This window comes from Sciurus carolinensis, chromosome 9 (assembly GCF_902686445.1).
Source record: "Sciurus carolinensis chromosome 9, mSciCar1.2, whole genome shotgun sequence".
Taxonomy (NCBI): Eukaryota; Metazoa; Chordata; class Mammalia; order Rodentia; family Sciuridae; genus Sciurus; species Sciurus carolinensis.
In genome coordinates, this window is record NC_062221.1 from 135,207,728 (window position 1) to 135,228,110 (window position 20,383).

General features: G+C 47.5%; 1 protein-coding gene across 4 annotated transcripts in view; it reads right to left on the reverse strand.

Annotated features, from left to right (window-relative positions):
* Window positions 1-20,383, reverse strand: part of Erg (ETS transcription factor ERG) — a 154,276-nt gene that overhangs the window by 86,969 nt on the left and 46,924 nt on the right. The window contains exon 1 of one of the 4 annotated variants that reach the window (XM_047564648.1): window positions 13,806-13,930. The exons of 2 other annotated variants lie outside the window; for them this stretch is intronic. In XM_047564648.1, coding sequence (XP_047420604.1) covers window positions 13,806-13,823 — 18 coding nt within the window. In that variant the 5' untranslated portion in view covers window positions 13,824-13,930. Of the gene's footprint in view, window positions 1-13,341; window positions 13,598-13,805; window positions 13,931-20,383 lie in introns of those variants that run through there. One more of the 4 variants, XM_047564650.1, reaches the window with a different exon arrangement.

The window sequence follows — 20,383 nt, forward strand, 5'->3', positions numbered from 1 at the left end:
TCCTGATCCAAAGGACGATTAGGGTGAGACACAATGGACTCCTGGATGGCCAGGCAAGTTGCCTCCAACACTCTGACTCCCGAATAAAAGTCATTTCCTTTTCTTTGACTCTTTAAAACTAGACTATAGTTTCTGTGACCAGAGGCATGTCAGATTTCTTTCAATCACATCACTGCCAAGTGTGGGCTTCACTCGGGGGAAAAAGTTTTAATGTGCGTTTGATCACTTATTCCTGCTTCGTTCGTTCGGGAAAAAACCTACAGGCGTCACTTCATGCGAAAGCCCCTGTGGGGACACTGGCCCAGATGAATTCTTGAATGATTGGAATAAAAACTAAGTTCATAAAAAATTTACCACACTAATAAGAATAGTTCAGATTTCAAGAGAGATCACCTTTTCACTGTCTGCTATACAATCTGCAAGGCTCATTACATTAAATCACAGGTTTGCAAATTTCAAAGTTTCAACAGGGAGTCTCATTTCACTACCTAGCTTAGACAAGCTAGTTATTAATTGCTATTGAAACTCATCTTTATTATTTTGCAGGTTATTTTGCAGCTGAATACTTGCCTTACTTATTGATGAAAATATTACGCTATGTGACATCCACTGTAGATCACTTAGGTAATAAGTACAGTACTATAATGTGCCAGATTCCTTTGTGAGAACTAGTTCACAGAATGCATGTGTGTTTGACAGATTGAATCTCAGTGTCACTGAAATTTTAAAGGAGTGACCACAATAACAAAAGTAGACAAATAAACAGTCCCCACCAGAGCCCATTAAATACCACTTTTCATTAGTTCTGCCCAAAAACACTTTTTGTAATGGTCAAATATTTAAGTGGCCCAAGGTGAACCCTGAAAATACATGGGTAAGCACCACTGTTGCCCCTCATGAAGACAAGCACCTGGAAGAAAACAGCCATGTCTCCTGGGACCCCTCAGCTGTTGACATCCAAGTGGAAACGTTCCCCTTCATGGCCACAAGGGACAGCGTGAACCCATCAGGCAGGTGCCCCTGGAGGTGCAAAACTCACTTGGATTCTGGACAGCCAAGAGTCCTCCCGCCTTCCTAAGCAAGAGCAAAGGAACTGGACAGGTATTTTTTCCAAGGAAGACACACGATGGCCAACAGGTACATGAAAAGCTGCTCAATATGGCTGCATATCTCACCTGAGCCAAGATACAGAAACCATCTCAGAGCCTGTCAACGGACTGATGGACAAAGAAATGTAGCATATGCATGTGTGCACACACAGGGGAATGTTGTTCAACTTTAAAAGGAGATTCTACCAGTGGCCGAGATGTGGGTGAATCCTGAGGGCTTTATGTCAGTGAAATGGACTAGACATGGAAGGAAAAACATGATGTCACTTAAATGCGGAACCCAGAAGAGAAAGCAATGTTCAATAGACAGACAGTCAATCAAACTAAAATGTGGTTACAGGCAGGGCAGGAAATGGGAAGATGTAAGTCAAATGATACAAAGTAGGAGACAACTGCAGGGAAGAACAGTCTAAAGGTCTAAGGTACAAGACCGAGAAGACCCTCAGTGATCATCTACCACAGTAGGGAAGCTTGTTCAAGGGGTAGCTTTTAGGTGCTCTTGCCACTCACACAGGAAATGGGTTACCATGCGAGATGAGGGATGTGTTCATCTTTCCTAGTGTAATAACTTTCTATATATGTACACACATATATCAAACTCATGCCATGTCACTTAAACATATACAATAAAACTAAAAAAAATAAACGACAAAAGTCATAGTTCAAAACACTTTGGGGGGAAAGTCTGGATTTATTAAAATAAAAGTACATAACAAGTGTTTACCCATCTGGGAAAAAATTTAAATGGACTCCACTTGCCTTGAAGCAAGTAGCCCATTCTGTATGATATGCCCCGGGTTCCACCCCACAGGTCAGGAAACACACTCCTGTGTCTCTCATCCAGGCAGGTGCGCTTTGCCCACAGGATAGACACTTACTGAGGGTCTGCTCCTTGCCAGGTAAGATCAGCACCAGGAAAAGATCCCGTGACACGAGCCAGGCAATGGAAGGCACCGAGTTGCTGCACTGCCCTGAGGTGCCGAGTCTGAACCACAGCAAATGCCCAGCAGGACACTGACCCCCGGAGAGGCCTGCTCCTCTCCTCTACAGAGCGTGCCAGCTCTAGGGGGAGGCTGGAAATCACCCTCAACTCCTTAACTCTAGGACCACCCATGCCCCTCCCCATGGACAAAAGCACCCATTCATTCAGTGGCATGGCCAGAGAACAGGCTGTGGGGACACAGGAGACAGCTCGTGGTCTCTATCTTGATCTCCTCTCAATCATCAAAACATTGGTTTTCTGGATTCCTGAAAACGGGGCTGAGTTCAGCTGCTGGAGGTTTGGTAACATGTTGCTTGAGCCACTAGGTGGTCCCACCATTGTGACTCTATGGCGTTTTCTCTACAACCCCTGAGCCACTAGGTGGTCCCACCATTGTGACTCTATGGCGTTTTCTCTACGACCCCTGAGCCACTAGGTGGTCCCACCATTGTGACTCCATGGTGTTCTCTCTACGACTCCCGGAGAAGCAGCATGAGAAGAAAGGGAACAGCACACAGAGACACGAGCCCACCCCTTGCAAAGGTGCTTCAAATACACACAGCGTACTAGAGATCCCTCCCCAGAGGCAAATGTGGGTGGGTGGCAAAGGCCATCAAGGAAGGTAATCAATTCCTTCAGAAAAGCAAGCGGTGTGAGAACCCACACGACCCCACAGTCCAGCCCCGCTGCTCCTGAGTGCACCAGGGCTCAGAGCTCAGGCAGGGGTCACGAGGCTTCACCCTCCGCCACCACTGAGCAGCAGGTGCCACTACCATGACTGATCCATCCTCAGAACAAGGACACAGAGCAGGGGAGAGAGAAGCCACCTCGCCAGGGCAGGAGGTACACCTGGGTCCACTCCATACCAAGAAACTGGATCCTCAGGAAGGGATGTGAGTCGGAATCCTAAAGCGCAACATGAAAAGCTCAGGAGACCACAGAAGACCACAGAGACCTCAGAAAAGTCTCCATCCTAGAAAAGAGGAAGCGAGTAGGGAATGACTACTAAAATGAATTTAATTCCTCAAAATATATTACTCCTTTTCAAAGATGCTAACTGAGAACAGGGAGGAAAGATCTTAAAAATCCAAAAAGAATCAGGTGCTAACAGACCTTATTGCTGTAATATCGATTATTTAAAAAATTAACCAATTCCTGTAGTATCACTGTAATCAATTATTTAATTTTCTAAATACTTATTTTCTAAATGTCTATAATTGTTTTTGAAATAGGGAAAAAGAAGAAAGTTTTTGTTGTTGTTTCAAACATGTTATTCAGTGTGTCTATTGAATCCATGTTTACTCCAGGCCAAAGTAAACAAAACAAACAAAAGGCAATCCTTGGGCCGGACAAGCGTGGTTCTCAGAGAAGATGCCAAGGGGAGGGCCACCCCAGCACACGTCGGGGACAATCCACCTGCCCTCTGGCTGCACCAGCCTCACAGGGCTGAGATTCGGCAGCCCTGGCCCACACAGACACAGGAACCAAGGAAGGCACTTTGCAAAGCAGCAGAAGCAGCCGGAGGCCACGTGTAATGTGTCGGGGATGTTGGGAGGTGCCTCGTGGAGTGTCACTACCAGGTGACACATATGTCACATAGATGTCAGGAAGGAGCAACTGCTAAGGAAGAAAGCAGGCTTCCTTCCAACAGGAGGCGAAGCATGTCCACCCATGAGATAAGCAAACAGGTCTCTAAAGGAAAAGCTCTTCAGGTAATTTTATTCCAAATAAATATAAAAATCAATTTATTTCAAATAAATTTTAGAAAATAAAGATCAAAAATCATTACAGTATATTAACATGTTATCCCCTTCACGGGACACTACCTACGTCATCCACCTGCATCTGCGGCTTCTCGGGGCCAGTCTAGCCTCTGCGCTGCACCTGGCAGCCACTGTCACTCATGGACTGTGCTCACCGGGCAGAAGGTTCCCCTAGCCACTGCTGCTCCGTTGCAACACAGGACTGCAGGTGCTTTCTGACCAGCAGGGATGCTCCAGCCGACGGGACCCAGGAATGAGCGGCCTCAGTTTCCTGGTTATTGTGGATCTCTGCAGGAGATCGGGTGGAGCTGTAGGTTTCCCTGTACAAACATCATTCTTTGGTGCTCCGCCAGTGCTTGAGTGGAGGGGCTCTCAGGTGCTATTTATTTTGTTTCATTTATTGTTCACTGTTATTGTTTGTTGTCTTGAGATATTTTTCCCCCTACAAAGGGTCCAGTCGGCAAGGACATATCCTGTAGAGGGGTAATTGATGATCCCCTATTGTTTGGTGTTGGTTCCTTGTGGTTTTATTTGCTTTGGTTCAAAGGGCCTAAACAATGCGTTCCTTAGAATTTAATAACTGGTGGAAACGCAGCACAGAGAACAAAATATGAGCTGAAATTTTTGTACCTGAATCTGGTGATCTCTGTGAGTAAAGAAAGCAAAATTCAAAATGCTTTTAAACAAAACAACCCTAGGAAAGGCCTTTAATCAGATCTTGAGCATCGTTATCCACAATTCAAAAGGGACTGAGGTGTCCACAGGACACAACATTACAGACACAGTTAGTCCCCTCCACTGGCAAGAAGACACCAGGGATGAGGACCAGGGACCAAGATCGCATCGTTTAAAACTTTGTATCTCCTCCTCTGTGGAGGCAGGGAATTCTCCCCAGAAAATCTGGAGTGACAGGTTTATTCCCCTTGGAGAAGAGATAATGAATAAGGAACGAGCCGCACGGTGGCGGAGAGGAAGTTTCCACGGGAGCCCTTCCTGAAGGGCGCGCCTCTGCGGGGGCTTGCTATCTGAGCAGGAAGTGAACGCAGGAAGGATCTGTCTACAAACCTTTATCCTCAAGGTAATTGCTGTAGCAGCATTTTACTGTTTACCAAAGCAGTAAACATGTGATCTAAAAAAAGATGTTTTCCATCTCCAGAGAACAAGGCTTAAAAAAATACACGTGTGCTTATTTCATAACCAGCTTCTTATCAAAGCTGGTTGCCACAGGCCTGTGTTTCCAACAGTGAGTGAGTCAGAGGGACACACTCGGAGTCAGGGGTCCTCTCAGGGTGTACGAGAAACAAGGAGAGGGTGTTCTTCCTCAGCGAAGGAAATTTTACTTCTTTTTTTACTAAGCTTAACACAGGCTAAACCGAATTCATATTTTTTGGCTTAAAAGGAGGTAAAGTCAAGGACACTGTCCTTTGTAACTCAAATTGGTGGAGCGAACAATTCAAAAAGTCACTTGTGTTTGACAGCGGGAAATATTCTTAATTCGTATGTGAACATAAAGAGCCTGTGGCTCTGAGAGTTGACGGGAGGTGAAGTGGAAAGTGAGAACCCATACGAGAAGGTGCTGGTGACCCTCCGGGGCGCAGGCCCACCCTCCCGGCACCCTGGCTTCTCGTTCTTTATCCGGGGTTAGAAGTCTGCAAACCTGCACTGTCCCAAGTTTCCTAGGATGAGGAAAGTGACTGGGTGTCTGGGAGGTAGAGGCAGCTGGGAGGGACAAGAACAGGTCCAGCAAGAGCCCTCGGCACAGAGATGCCACACAGGAGCCAGTTCTGTGAAGGGCCTTCTTTCCCACCACTGTCTGGGTCTGGGTCTCAAACTTCCCATGGGGTTGCCAGCAATTGCCAAGTAGGGAAAGAGGAGGGAAGGAGAGGAAGAAGTGGAGAGGGAGGCAGAGGGGGCCAAGGTTCTGCAGGTGCCCTCCAGGGCCTGCTGGCCCAGGGCCAGGTGTACTCAATACAGGCACTTCCAACACTGAGCTAAGTCCTCTCCAATGCCCGCGGAGTGCTTCTGAATAACTGGAAACTCGCCATTCCTATCAGAGCTTTCATTTCCTAATACAGAGGGAAGAACAAGTTAATCCAAAGAAAATGGACATATTGGCTCTTTAGGAAAAAAAACGCATTTGCAAAACTGTTGCAGAAACTGGGGGGAAAAAAAGGGAGGGAAAAAAACAAAAATAAAAAATCCTGTCTGGGTTTCCTGACTGTAGTCCCAGAAGGAACATGGGACCCCTTGCGTGGGTCGTAAAACTTAGCTGGCCTCAACCCAGGCGCTCCTGCGTGCTGAGCTTCCCAGAGCTTCCCCCTCGGATCACCCCACCGCAACACCGAGAGCTGGGACCAGAGCTGCTCTCTCCCAGCAGGCAAAGCCTACACACGGTGGGGCTGGAACGCACCCAAGGGACCGGACCAGGAAGCAGCAGAGCCAGGGCTTGAGCCCCAGGAGCGGGCAGCCCATGCCCCCTGCCCTGCACAGGGCTGTCCCCACCTTCAGGTCGCTGCTGTGAACTGCTCCTGGCAGCCACACAAGCCTGGAAGGTCAGAACAGAGAGGGCCCTGCGGAACAGCTCCTCTTCCCGGGAAGGAACCAGGCCCCAGGAGAGGCAGGCTTCAGTGGCTGTCCCTCAGGTCATCACATCGCCCGCCCAGGCTGGCCTCTTCCCTGACCTACCAGCAGCCTCTGTGCCTCCCGCCCCCAGCAGGGAAGATAAGAGCAATCCTTTCCCACAGAGGTTATTTGAAGGGTGCCACCAAGAAAAAGAGTCTCAAGTGCCCCTCTGGGCAGAAGATAAACGTGGGCCATTCTCTTTCTGTTTAGTGTTCACGATTTGGATGTCCCTTGGAGCTTCAGGTAACCAAAGGGGACTATGCAATGTAAAACCACACACTTTTTTTTTTTTTTAACTTGGAGCAATGTCTTGAGAAATCTACCTCAAATTGAGACACAGAGTAATAGCATTGACAAATTCCAAAGTATCGTTTCAACAGCTCCTTCTTCCTCAGAGGTGAGCTTCACTTCATGTGGGCACTCTCTGTTTCAAAAAAAAATAAGAGCCAGGGGGACCCAAGGAGAGGAAGCTGAGAAATTTGCTGTTGGCTGATGATCCTCAAATTAATGACTTGTGGGAAAACATGAATGTGGGGGTGGGGAGGCCCTCTCCTCAGCGCTGCCCCAGCGGCAATGTTCGCTTGTCAAATTTGAATAATAATAATAATAATAAAGTGCAGGCACAACTTGCTAGACGCTAATTTCAAGATGGCAAGAGATGGAGGTGGCAGGATTTAAGAGCGAGTGTGTTACACTTGAGAATGCGGGATCTTTGCACACGGCTCTTTATCGTACTTTCCAGAATCTGGCATGCATTGTTTTTCACAGAAGTGTTTGAAGTCACAGCCCTGATGCTCGTGTTATGATTGGATTCTGCTGTGGCACTTTAAAAAATAAATCATTTCGGTTGGCCTTAGCATTTCTTTTCTAAATGTCTCAGCACTTATCTGCCCAGCACAGCAGATTGCTGGGTTCCTCCAGGAGCCCGGCCCTGTGGACAGCCTGCTGAGAGATGCGGGAGGCCTCGCGGAAAGAAAGCTCCGACCTGCATCTCTGTTCCTAAGGCCCCAAGACAGGAGCGAGGAAGTGCATGCTTGGGGTGAGGACATGAACGCAGCGGCTGACCTGGCATCGGGAGCCGCTGCCCTTTGGAGATGGCCAAATATGGAGAGAATTCTTCTCACCGGCCAAATGTAGAACTGGGTACTAGAAGTTTTGATCCTGAATTTTCCAGCACTTTCTTTTGACGAGTCACCACAAGTAAAATAACTGCTGCCCTATAGGACTTTTCACACAGGAATAGATAACACAAAGCAGCCAGTTGGGACAATTCTCGCTCCCCAGTTATGGAACGCCTTGTCCTATCTCTTAATGCAGCTGTGTCTCAGCAGTAATTTAATACCTGGGTCAGAGGGAAAGCAGGGACAAGGAGGTCAGGATGGCACAGAGAGGAGATACCCAGGCACCTGGGTACGGGAGCCTCTCTGGCCCTCTGTCCTCACCTGTGAATGGCAACGGCACCCAGGGGCTGCAAGCACTGAGAAGACAGCAGGTAAGCCTGGCACCGGCAAGCAGCACCATGACCATGCCAACCTGGCCCATGAATTCAGGACGCTAGAGTTTCCTTTGATAGCAATTTTACACTTTCAAAAATTGATCTCAGACTAATTTGTCTTATTTTACTAGAATGCTCTCTAAAGAAAAGAGAATTCTATTTGAAATTCACGATAATATTACTCTGATCTCTTAACTTCCTCTTTATGACTCCAAAGAATTTTAACTAACATTAATGTTTTTCAGTGAGTACTTATTGAACCCCTACCGCTGGCCAGTCACCACTAAAGACACAGAAAAGAGTGGACGCAAGTCACATAGGAGCAGGCCCTGTGACTTCAATGGGCATCAGAAAGTATTCACGCTCCCAAATGAAGTGAGGCAGGTAGGAGAGGACGAGAAAGCAAATGAGGCAAGAGTGGACAGAATGAGGTTGGTCGCACCCTCAAGGACCAGAGGGAAAACGAACTGGATCAAACAGGGAACGGACGTGCCAACAGAAAGAAAATCCAGAGGACACAGTGGCCCCCTAGCTGGAACAGGTCTACGGGAAGAAGAAAGTAACTGAACACGAAAACAAACAAAATAAAAACAGAAATCGGTTTCCACCCCTGCCTGCCAGAATGACCAAGATCAAAGAGTAAAACGGAGTTGTTCTGGGTGTGCTGGAGCTGGACAGACAGCGCAGAAGTGGGAATGGGTGCCATCCTTCTAGGAAGTAAACTGGTAACAATTAAGGCAGCAAGAGATGGCTACTTCTTGGCCCTGTAGTTCCTTTCCTGAGCACCAATACTAACAAAAGACAACTTTAAAAACTGGAGAGAGGGTGCATTGCAATACGATTAGTGAAAACTTGAAAACAGGAGTACTTCCTGCAACAGGATATGGTCACAAAAATTTTAATACTCTCTTTAGATGGAATACAATACAGCATCAAGTTCTGCCTATCAGAACGCTTCCAAGACTTGGAGAAATGTCTGTAAAGCAGGGTTAACTTCCAGAAGCAAAACAGGTGTTGGGGCGGCAGGGCAGGGGGTTGAGCAGATAGGTGCAGGCAGCACAAAGACACACCGAATGTTAATAATCGTTCTCTCTGGCTTGTTGGGATCTGGAGCAATTTACATTGATTTTTTTTTCATCTTCTCAACAAAGAAAACGTTTCATGTTGGTAATTTGCATAAAGCAACAGGATGCATCTTTCAAAATTAACAAGAAAATGAGACCATGGAGGTGTTCCAGGACCCCTCGCCTCCTGCACTGACCAGGAGCACAACGTCACCGCAAGTCTCTGGCCTCTCTGTACCCACACAGCAAACGACTCAGAGCAAGAGGACGCCTGTACAGGTACGGCTGACCACCTGGACACTCTGCCTACCCTGTGCTGGACACCAGCCCCCCTACACCTCCGCAGGAGGACCTGGACAGCTCCCTCCTCCTCCCTGCCCGTACTCGTTGCCACCCAGGCCCAGGTGTTCAATGCCTCATAGAGGTGACCCAACCCTGTTACTCTCCCTGTCTCTGCAGAAGCATCAGGACACATGGAAAGGGGGCACAGAATTAAGAGCAGGGCCAGAAAGACAGGGCGACATACTGGCAGGGCTACGTCCCCCTGGGTTTTCTGCTGGCACCTTCCATTTTCTGAGCGCAAAACAGAGGCACGACAGACATCAACCCGTACTGCACAAGGCCAGACAACCATTGCCATTCCATTCTGCAGGTGAGGACACAGAGGTCAGAGGGGGCAGCGACCTTGTCCCGGGCGCTCAAGATGAATGAGGATTGAAATGCAGGTTTGTCTGTGACCACATCAAGTGAGAGATTGACTTCCAGGGGTGCTGTGACAGCTTCCCTGGGGCGGGGAGCAGCTCTCCCCCATCCTGTTGCGGTAGCACGGGGTGACGGTTCCTGAGTGTTTAAGACGTTCCCAGCTCTAAAGAGGTCCAGGAGAGCAGTGTGCCAGCCAGCAGGGCGAGGCCCAGAGACCCTGTCCGTAAATGCCCTTCGCGGAGGTCAATCGTCAGAAAGCTCTCAGGTCTGGCCTCCCCAGAGCCTCGTCTGCACTAGTGTTCAACTTCCTGCTGGCTCCTAAGATGCCTGTCCTGCCTTGGGCTCCACTTACCACAGAGTGCTCAATGCAGAAGGAATTCTTTTCCTGAGACGTCAGAAATGGTTGTTTTTTAAAATTTGGTTTCATTCTTGGGTATGCTTTTTTAAGAGACATAAGTGTGTATGTGTGTTTGTGGGTTTTTTTTTTTTTTCTTTAAATAAAGGTCTGTCTGCAAAACGAAAATGTAATAGAACTATCACTTTACAGATGTACATAATGAAGAACCGGGTCCATTTTAGAATGTTCTCTAGGAGCGTGGCAGACCTACAGTGCACTGAGTGAGAACAGTATCCACAGGCTCAGGAACTCCCACTTCTGTCCCCAGGGTGGCTGAGGACCCTTGGGCACAGGGACGTGCACAGCAGAGAGCCAGCGGAAGTGAGCTGCTTCCACCGAGGGCAGCCTGGGGTCAGCAGCAGCCTGTGGACCAACAGCTAGTCATGGTAACATAATGGGCTGTCGACGCGGGTTTAGGCGAGAGCGGGAAACCAGGACTCGCCCTGGGATGGGACGTTTGCACAGCAGGACAGCAGCACTTGGCACTGACATTTCTCCCACCATCACAGAGTCCCACAAAGTACCAAGGAGTGAAACCTGTCATATCCCGTAGGCCAACAGGTGGGTGGAAGACATGGGCTTATTGCTATTAAGACCCCGAGTCACGTCCACCAGGACCCCAGGAGATTCCCTTTCTTCCCATCACCCTCTGTTTCAGTGAGCTAGCTTCATGTGGACGGCGCTATTCTGGGTGTCTGCTGTGCGCACTGTGACATCTAGAAAGCCAGCTGGATGCTTGTAAGTTAATAAACCAACTTCCCATCACTTCATGTTGCAACGACCATCAAACTCCCCAACCTCTGTGGATTCAAAGAGCGCCCTGTTTTTAGCAGTCACTGAAGCAGGAACAGAGCCCCTGGGTCCCTCCGCCTTGGGCAGCCTCTCGGTGGCTTCCACATCCTGCCTGATTCTTCCCTAGTGCTGCAGTCCTCTCCCCCTTCACGCCGGGTCTCTGTGGCAGGGACTCCCCACACTCCCATTTTGAAGACTTAACTAGGATCAGGGCTGCAACCTGGGGCTCCTGACCCCCACAGGGGACCCACAGATACAAAGATATTTCCACTGTTTTCTAAGTATTTTCTTTGATGAATTTAGAGGCACTTTTCTGAGAAGGACTCCTGACTTCACTCACTTCCTAAAGGGTGAACGGCATCAAAAACAGGACCAGGGAATTCTGGGGGGCTGGATGAACCTCTGAACCGAAGCCAGGGAGAAACGAGGAGAGAAGCAGGTTTCCCAGAGTCTGCAAGTAAACACGGGGCTGTTCTGTGGTGAAGATGGGGCAGGTGACGCCCAGTACCAGAGCCAGTGGAGCCCCGGAGGCCACAGATGAGCAGCCTGCACAGGGGACGGCAGCTCCTTCGCTTGCCCATGTTTTTACTAGAACTCTGGGTCTGATCCTAGAACCCAAGAACACTTAAAAAGGCAAACATAAGCTCCTAAATTCCTTCACTTCTTCCAACTGAGAGAGTTGGTTCCCAATCTCAAATGACCAAGGGACATGATGAGAATCATAAATACATCCCTCTTCAAAGTGCTTCCGGGGTCTTAAAAACGTCAGTGCAAGAAAATAAATCCCACGCAGACACAGAGTAGCGGACCTTGCAATTCCAAGGGTCTGACACCTGATCAACTAATTGATTCATTTACTGGAACAACCCAACAGCACACTAGAAGATTGGAAATCGCCAGTGTGGGGGGAGCTGTTTCCTAATTCCACCAACAGCGGTAATTGTCCCTGTGATCATTTGAGCTTTGCACGAACATAATTAAAACTGCAGTCAACAGACTCCAGGCCTTCTTTTTCCACTCTGTAAACAGGGCTGTAAAATCATCTCCTGACCTTGCCCAGGAAGCCACACAGAGGCAAGTCCTCTCAGAAGTCACCTGTGAAGAGGGGCTTCTAACTGAGGGCTTTCAAAGAGTTCACTTGAAGTTACTTTTTAAAGGTTCACTTAGGAGACACACAATACGCATGCACTGTGGTGTAAATAAAATAGTAAATCAATATTAAATACAAATGTGAACTGTTTCCCAACACTTACTCAGAGAAGCGCAAAGCATTCAAACTTGAAAAACAACTTCATGTCTTTGTCAAAATATATTTTAAACTGAACACTATAACACGCTTGTGCGGTTTACGAAATGTCCCCCACCTTCTAAAGGACAGTCTGTTATTTCAACCCCCTTTAATGCACTGATTGAGGGGGACAGAGAAGCTTCTACTCGAGCTTATTTAAGATTCACCAAAAAAATTTTGATTTAATTATTATGAAGTGTGAGTATAATTAAGAGTAACAGTAAAAACCCAAAGGGTAGCCTTGGGGTTGCAAAAGAAGTGATTTCTACCCATTTAGCTGAAATTGAAGTACCTTAAACCCCAGCTTTAAAATTCTTTTGATGACTGTATTTCAATAGAAGAAAAATCTCTTTAAGGCGAGAACGTCTTTGGTACATGGATTTTGTAATAAAGGATTAAGCACACTCTGAGAACTAGCGCTGAGGAGGACTTCTGAAACCCAGTTTATGTGGTGTGCATCAATCAAGTCTCCAAAACAAACATTTCAAACAACAAAAACACCAAGCCAGAGGACTTCTGAAAACCCTCGGCCCAATTCCAGACAAGCGTCCATTTCCAAGTTCTCAAACTAGCCGACACCCCGCAGGCACACACCGGCCGGCACTCCCACCTCCCCACAGCCACGCTGCAGGCGGGCCTCTGATACCCACTCCCCTTCTCCCTTCTTCATCTGCAGGTGCTACTGATTTTTCTCATTTCTACAAATGTCACCAAGGCCTGGCCTCCTGGAAAGTGCCCCAGTAGACCCACCACCTCGCAGACTGTGGCCAGCACCCCTAAGCACTGCGTCAACTTCATTTCCAGGAGTTGAAACCCATTGAGATTTCCACCGATGTGGGTCTAGCTCCCTGTTAAACCCTACATGCCATCTACTGAAACATTTGCCAGAAAATGCTTTCGACCAAACACCCAGAGCACAGAGAACCCGCAGCCCGTTGCTTTCCAATCCCCATAAACCCAGCATCTCTAGGAAGGAAGCTTACAGTGCACAGAGGGGTAGGAATTTTATTAACCAGCAACACGTCCCCCAGCAAACCCGGTTACCACCGTCTAAGAACGCTTGGCCTCCTCGGCACGGAGGTCCCACAAATCAAGCCAACACCGGCATGTCCATTACCCACAGCCACCTGCTGAGCACCTCTTCCTTTCCACGGGGACTGGCTGGAATGCCCGGGGCTAAGGAGTCCCTGAAGAGCTTCCAAAAGTTCAACTTTGACAAGCCCATCTCTTCCTTCGCCCCTGCCCTCCAACCTCGGCGATTCTGCTGCCTCGAGTCGGCAGGCGCCGTGAGGAATCAGGAAAGAATCTAAAAATTCAGAACGCTTCAAAAAGCTTTGCAAAAGTCATCCACAGCACTCAACAGTGAATTTAGAAACCCCAATTTTTTTCTGAGTTTGAAGTTTTTAAGCCGTGCGGATGGTTGGAGTAGGAAAAAGGAAATTTACTAGGCAGTGCAAAGGAAATCTTGTTGTCCTCTATTGTGGTAGGGGGGGTGTTGCCCAACCCTAAACTTATCTACCCTGATAAAGGAAACCAGAGAAAGCGTAAGAAGAACAAGAGTTTGTCAAACGAAAAGGAACCCTCTCCTTACCTTGATAGTGCTGGCCATAATGCAATCAAGTTTATTGATCGTTAATAAATGTTAATAATAATTATTGCTTCTCTCTGACCAGAAAGTAGTTTTGATGAGGTTGTTTAGAGCGGATGAGATTGTGCTAAGTCTGGGAAATGAAGTCAGCCAATGGCAGGAAGAGGTTTCTATTGGTCCTGGCCGCCCAGCCCGAAGAAACAGGATATTTGGGAGTGGAGAGATAAGAGACCCTGAAAACAATGTTGTTTTTCTTGATGATATGCAGCCAGGAGATTTTTTTTTAATTAAAAAAAAAAAAAAAAAAAAAAAAGACATCAATTGCCCGGGACTGGGCCTGCCACAGCAGGTGTGAGCGGCATGGTTCCATGTGACACGCTGCACCCGGACCCAGGCAGGATGCAGATGTGGCGGGACTCCGCCTGGCTTCACGTGGGGAGGGACCCTCGGCCTGGGTGCCGGGACACCTCGGCCTGCCTCTCCCCGGAAGTGCCGCTCAGGTAGGACGGAGGACTTGCGCCGCTTTCTCCTGCAGGGAAACTCTGCGGGTGGAACTCGCTTCGTGTTCCTGGAGGCCCTTGGCTGGCTGTTGTTCAGTGATCTTCAGCACCTCAACTGAGGGTTTCAGATCGACTTTATTTCACGCCATTGTGATTTGCTCCACAAAATAAATAAACAAATAAATGAGTTGAAGAGGTTACTCTCAAAGTAACCAGGAGAAGAATAAGCCTGTCAAAGGTTTGTTTCCAAATGTTTAAAATCCATGCAACTAAAATACGGCAGACATTTCAGAACGGCTGTGAGCAGGTCCCACTGGCCAAGAGCGAGGCCGCAGACAACGCAGCCCGACGGCGGCGGGCGGCCAGGAGATGCCAGGTGAGGATCTCATTAGTGCTCCAAGCCCAAGTGCAGGTTCAGGGCCACACGGCTGTTTTCCACTCAAGGAAGTACAGCTCATGCAGCCTGAGCATTCCTTAGAGGATGTCAGGCCTTTAATTACTCATTTTCAGGAAATTACTTGTTCTCTGGAAGAAACAATATTTTGTGTTGAATCTAGCTACACAAAAGTGGGACCAGTGAAGAGGTGTGGTCTCAGTGGGGACCCGGGGAACACAATAGACCAGGACCTGAGTCACTGGCAGCTCTGGGTTTAGCGGGTTGGTTTCATTCAGACTTCAGGCCTGCCCCTGTCAGATGTTCTACACCAGCCCGCGTCTCTGTTTATGAAAGATTCCCCGTCCTCACCCGGACCCCAATTCACCCTCTTGTTAGGACAGGTCAGGAGGAGAAGGGGCAGGGGAGATTAGGAAATGAAAAGGGAGAGACGAGAGGAAAAGGAAGGAGAAGGAAAAAAGAAGGAAAATCAAGCAAGCAGGAACCTAAGTACCTGAGAAAGACACTGTAAGGAATCTCACTCTGTGCCGCAGTCAGAAGCTGGTGAGTTCTCAGCACCTACGTTTGAGGGGAGGCTGATTTCCGCTCTTTTCATCTCTGAACAATGAGCAAGATGGTAGGCCGATTAAAATTGCGTTTCCCCTAAAATTTCAAAGTCCTGAGTTGTTTTATCTGGGCAGCTTCCACTAGAATTCAGTGAGAAAAAAGAGAGAGAGAGAAAAAAAAAACTCTCTGACTTTGCAGAGATTTCTTGCTTTTTGTTCTCCTCCAAGGAGCATCAATACAGTGTTCATGGTGGTCTCAATAGGCAGTGGTGTATTATGGATTTACCAAGCACCAGCTTTAGACAAGACGCCCCCCTGACTAAGAGCACAGCCGGAGGAAGCTGTGCGTGGTCCTGCGGTCCTGCCTCCCGACCGCTCCTCCCGCCTGAGAGCCCCTGGCTTGCCCTCTGCAGCAGGAAGCACCCAGTTCTCCCATGACCATCTACCCTGACCTCCTGGGCCCCTCGCCTACTGCAAACCAAACAAGATGGCACAAAGAACTCCTCAGGGCCCTTACCATGACTCCAGCCGTTGGCAACTGACATCGCCTGCCTTGCTTTCTCTCTCTCTCAATCTCTCTTCTATATTTATTTACGTATCTTATACACATGTATAATATCCTTCCTTCTTTAACTAATGAGATTGTTTTATCAAAGAGTAATTTGTTTGCCTGGATACCAAATAAGAGAAACCAGATGAAATTTTTTATTTCCTAAAGATTTTGCCAGTTTAATTCTAATTTTGGAAGTGCATAAAAATACAAAAAATGATCGCAAAATGTTGACTTTTAGGATCATGGGTTATAAACCATGTTACAAATTTTTAGAGGCAAATCTGATCTTTTCCACTCTTCTTTTCTTCTTCCCTTTTGTTTTTTAATGGTGCTTGGGATAGAACCCAGAGCCTTGCTCCCACCAGCCAAGCACGCTGTCACAGGACTACACCCCCAGCCTCGTGTTTCTCAATTCTAAGGAAGAAACTCTTGATTCCTGGCACCTTGAAGGAGAATAAGTCATTAACAGCATCCACACCTGGGAGTCTCGGGATATTTAAAGCAGAGTTATTTTTTATAACTTGTGGGCTCCTGATGGTATAGGGCAGACCTATTAATTGAACACTGCACTGCAGAAGCACTGCCCAAACATCGGCCTGGGGGAGCCACCTGAAATTGATCTGATGTCACCCTTCCTTGACCCCAACACCCACCTGTGCTAGTAAGTGGTGTCAGCCTGGGTGCCCAGCAGCCTCAGGACTGGCTACTTTTCCACCCTGATCACACTCTTCCTTAGGGGAAGCTGCCCTCCTGGCCACCAGACAGATCCAGATAGGGGGCATCTGCAGGTGGCTTCTACATGGGACCATCCTGCCACAGCATGGCAGGACAGAGTCCTTTTTCCCCCTCCTTGAAACAAGAAACCCCATCCTGGACCCCTGGAGCCCACCCAGCAGCTGTGGACAGTAGCACCCATGAATCGACTGCACATTTCCATCTTGCAGTCATCTGACAGGCAGCCATCACCCACGAATTTCCCAAAACCTTCAGGAAGTCTGCAGTATTTTGTTCCTAATAAAGAAAGGGTACAACATAAGATCCAAAGACCCCAAATGTACTGTGACAATAAAGAAGCCCTATCATTTATTTATCCTGAAACTCTTCCCACCTTCTGAAGCTTCCTCAGGTTCTCATCTTTGGGCTCTTGTTAACTTCTCCGTGTGGAAGATGCCGGGGGTGTTGGGGATGGAGAAGGCTTTGGAGGAGAACAATATAGTCCTACAAAAGATGTGTGACCACAGGAGAGAGTGGAAGAGGGAGGGAGGCTCGTGACTTACCTCGCCACTTGGCCCCGCATGGGATATAAAAAGGCATGCTCGTCACCACCAACAGTATCTCAGGAAAAAGATGTAGGAGACAGACGCTCATGATATCCCGTGCATCTCTGACACCCTACCCCGTGAGTTAGAAATCAAGAAGGAGAATTTAGCATAGGCCCATTATGTTAAAATGAAAAAGGACAGAGTGCTTGCCTTGCATGCACGAGGCCCTGGGTTCAAACCTGAGCACCACAAAAAAAAAGAAAGAAAAAGGAAAGTAAAAATATCAACAGGTGCATACACTACAGTACTAAAGGTAGATGATTCTTTTGTTGTCCACCCCCCTTTGGAATCATCTGTATTCTCAGAACATCTCTAATGAACAAAAGTTCCATTCTAATGCAGAGGACGTCTAGTGAGATGGCATGTTCTGTGTTGGGAAATCTCTGACAACAGTAGGCTCGTTCTGTGTAACACGCAGCACGCAACGCTTAGAGCTTACACGTGGGTACCAAGATGCCTGTTCTTTTTTAATTGACTCTTGCAAGGCAAGAGTCAATGTTTTTTGATGAATTTTAATAAGAAACCCCAGAAGATATGCGTGTGCCCTCTGGTGGTCCCTGACCCAATGCTAATCTGTCCATTCGGGTCAATGGCACGCCTCTTCCACGCAGGAACACTGCTGGGCGCTCGGGAAGCCAGGGTGACAAGACCCTGTCCTGACATGGGTCCCTGGGAATTCGGGAAGCCCACGTCAGTCTACTGGTATTCCACACACACAAAACTGCAGAGTCTGGAACCGACCCATGAAATAAACACAGACTTTTTAAGGGTAAAACAATAGGACAAAAGGGCTGTATATTGTCCCTAAGATGACACATGAATCTTAAAATGCATGATGTTTGGATTATTCACAAGAGCCCCGCATGAAGGATGTCCCCAGGAATTCTGCCAGGGACATGCCTGAGATTGTAGATAAGACTCAAGCATCTGGAGCTGTCCCACAATGGGAGCGACATCACTCGGGGCTTTTCCGTCCACATCAATAGGAGGATTTGCCTGAGAACATATGCACTGCAAGGCGCTCTCAGGCCTCAAGGTCACCGCTGCACACTGCTGAAGGCCCCTCCTGCTCATAGCACACCACAGGACTCGCTTCACTGGGTAAAGTTGAGTGTGTGTGTGTGTGTGTGTGTGTGTGTGTATGTGTGTGTGTGCACGCACGCGCGCACACTATCGCCCATCAGCACATGAAGAAACAATCCAATTACAATTTAAATAACTGCTGTTTCAACACTTTTTCTCTGTGGTCAATACATTCTTCAGTCTCTTGCTTGATTTGAACTACCCTAACCCAAGGAAATTGTTATCACATACTAAATCCTCAACTTCTCAACACCAAGTTGCAATTTCCTTAATTTTGAAGCCCACATCAGTCAGTCCCGTGGGCTCAAATGAAGCAATGATTTCAATAAGCACAACTGCACAAGCAACCCCCCCATTCTCCACTCTGTGCTAACTCTGCCCAACACCGCTCACCTCTGCAAACACAGGACCATCAGACCCGTTATCAGAGACCCTACAGACGTCAATGTATTACTCACGGGTAAAAATACAGCCCGAGAGGAGAGTAATTCTCTTGCTACAATAGCTCAGCTTAAAGCAACTTTTAAAGTTTCTGATCTGGCTGTCAAGCTTCTACAGAGAGTTTGTGAACAATCGAGTGCATTTCAAGGTCTTTATCCTTTGAAACAGGCGTAACTGAGCACAGAGGACACAGTCATGGACACGGGATGCCGCTGTCACCTGGAGGCTTGGTCTGTCTAAAAGGCACAGTGTGAGGGTGCACAGACCCTCTGCCACCCTGCCTGAAAGCTGCCCCATCTCTCGGCCCCCTTCCTGGATCCAGAGGACTCTGTCCTGGGTACTGTGCCAGGCATCACCTTTGGATACCCCGAGAAGTCATCTTGGGCTGTTGAAATTAACCTCAATTTTGATTACTAGTCAGAATTCTAAATGATTTTTTTAAAAAAGTTTGTATGTCTCGCTTATAAGATTACTGACCACCATCTTGATCATCTAATTTTCTGATCTTGATCTATAATAATTTTTAAAAGAAAATACAGATTACCTCTTAAAGACAGATAATGAATGGCACTATAATGCCTTTCAACTAGTGGCAATTCATAGAGAAGCCTGCATTTAGTAATAGCTCCTGCTTTTTTTAAAGACTGCTTTTGAATTGAGATGGATTTATTTCAACATCGCTCAATATGCTTATGTATTTGCTAATTTACTCATATCACAAATGGAATCAGAAATGAAGCCAAGGCAGAAAATGTGCGCCATAAATTCATTTACATTTGCAAAAGTCACCAGGCAAATTGCAGAACTGAGCCTATGAGTTTGAAGTCAGGGCGTGAAGCCCATCTCACGGGGTGGGGGTGGGGCTGCAGTCTGGTAGCTTCCCTACACCTTGTCCTGGTGACGGTGACTCTGTCACAGTGACCCCTCTACAGAGCACCATGTCCCACTGCAGCCAGGGCAGGGAGGACAGGGTGCAGTGGGGGTCAGTCAAAGGGGTCAGTTCTTTCCAATTCACTCACATGAAAATGTGCTAATCCTATTTCAGTAAATACGCTGACTTGACCTGGGACTACATGGTAAGTTAATCTGTTGCCATCTGACCCCAACACAGATCTCTACATGTGCTTGGAGAAAGGCTGCAGTGTTCAGGGTCACCTGGAAAGACTTTCTGAACGTGCTGGCAGTGACAAGCCAGGAGGGAAATCACAGTGTCCCCATTGTGTGCTTGCCTGGTGGAGACTATTCTGTCCTTTAATTACAGCTACAAAAACAATCCTGCCTCAAGAACTTCAGGAAGCAACCTCCTACTGCCAAGCAGTGAGCCAGCCTCGCAGGAACTTCCCTTCTAGCTGCTTGGCTCCTGGACACTAGAGGGCGCAAAGTGTCCCTCTAAAAGGTCCTTCGAGAGAACACCCACATGCCCAAGTCCTGACTTCAAATCCCCTGAACTGATGTTATTATCCACAAAGCTGTCATGCTTTTATCCATTAAAATTAAAGCCCAATATTCACAATGTAGAGAAGTTTTTCGAAAAATGTGAATTGTGTGTTTTTACAGAGCAGAAGGACATACAGACTTTTAGGGGCAAAGATAGCAGATTCGCCCCTTAGACTAAAGGCACAATTTTTCCAGGTGAGGTTGGACCATGGACATTGTATAATTGCTCTACCCCACTATTACAATTTTGAACCCCAAGAAATATTATACTTTACAATAATTCAAGACAGTTCCAAACATTCCTGG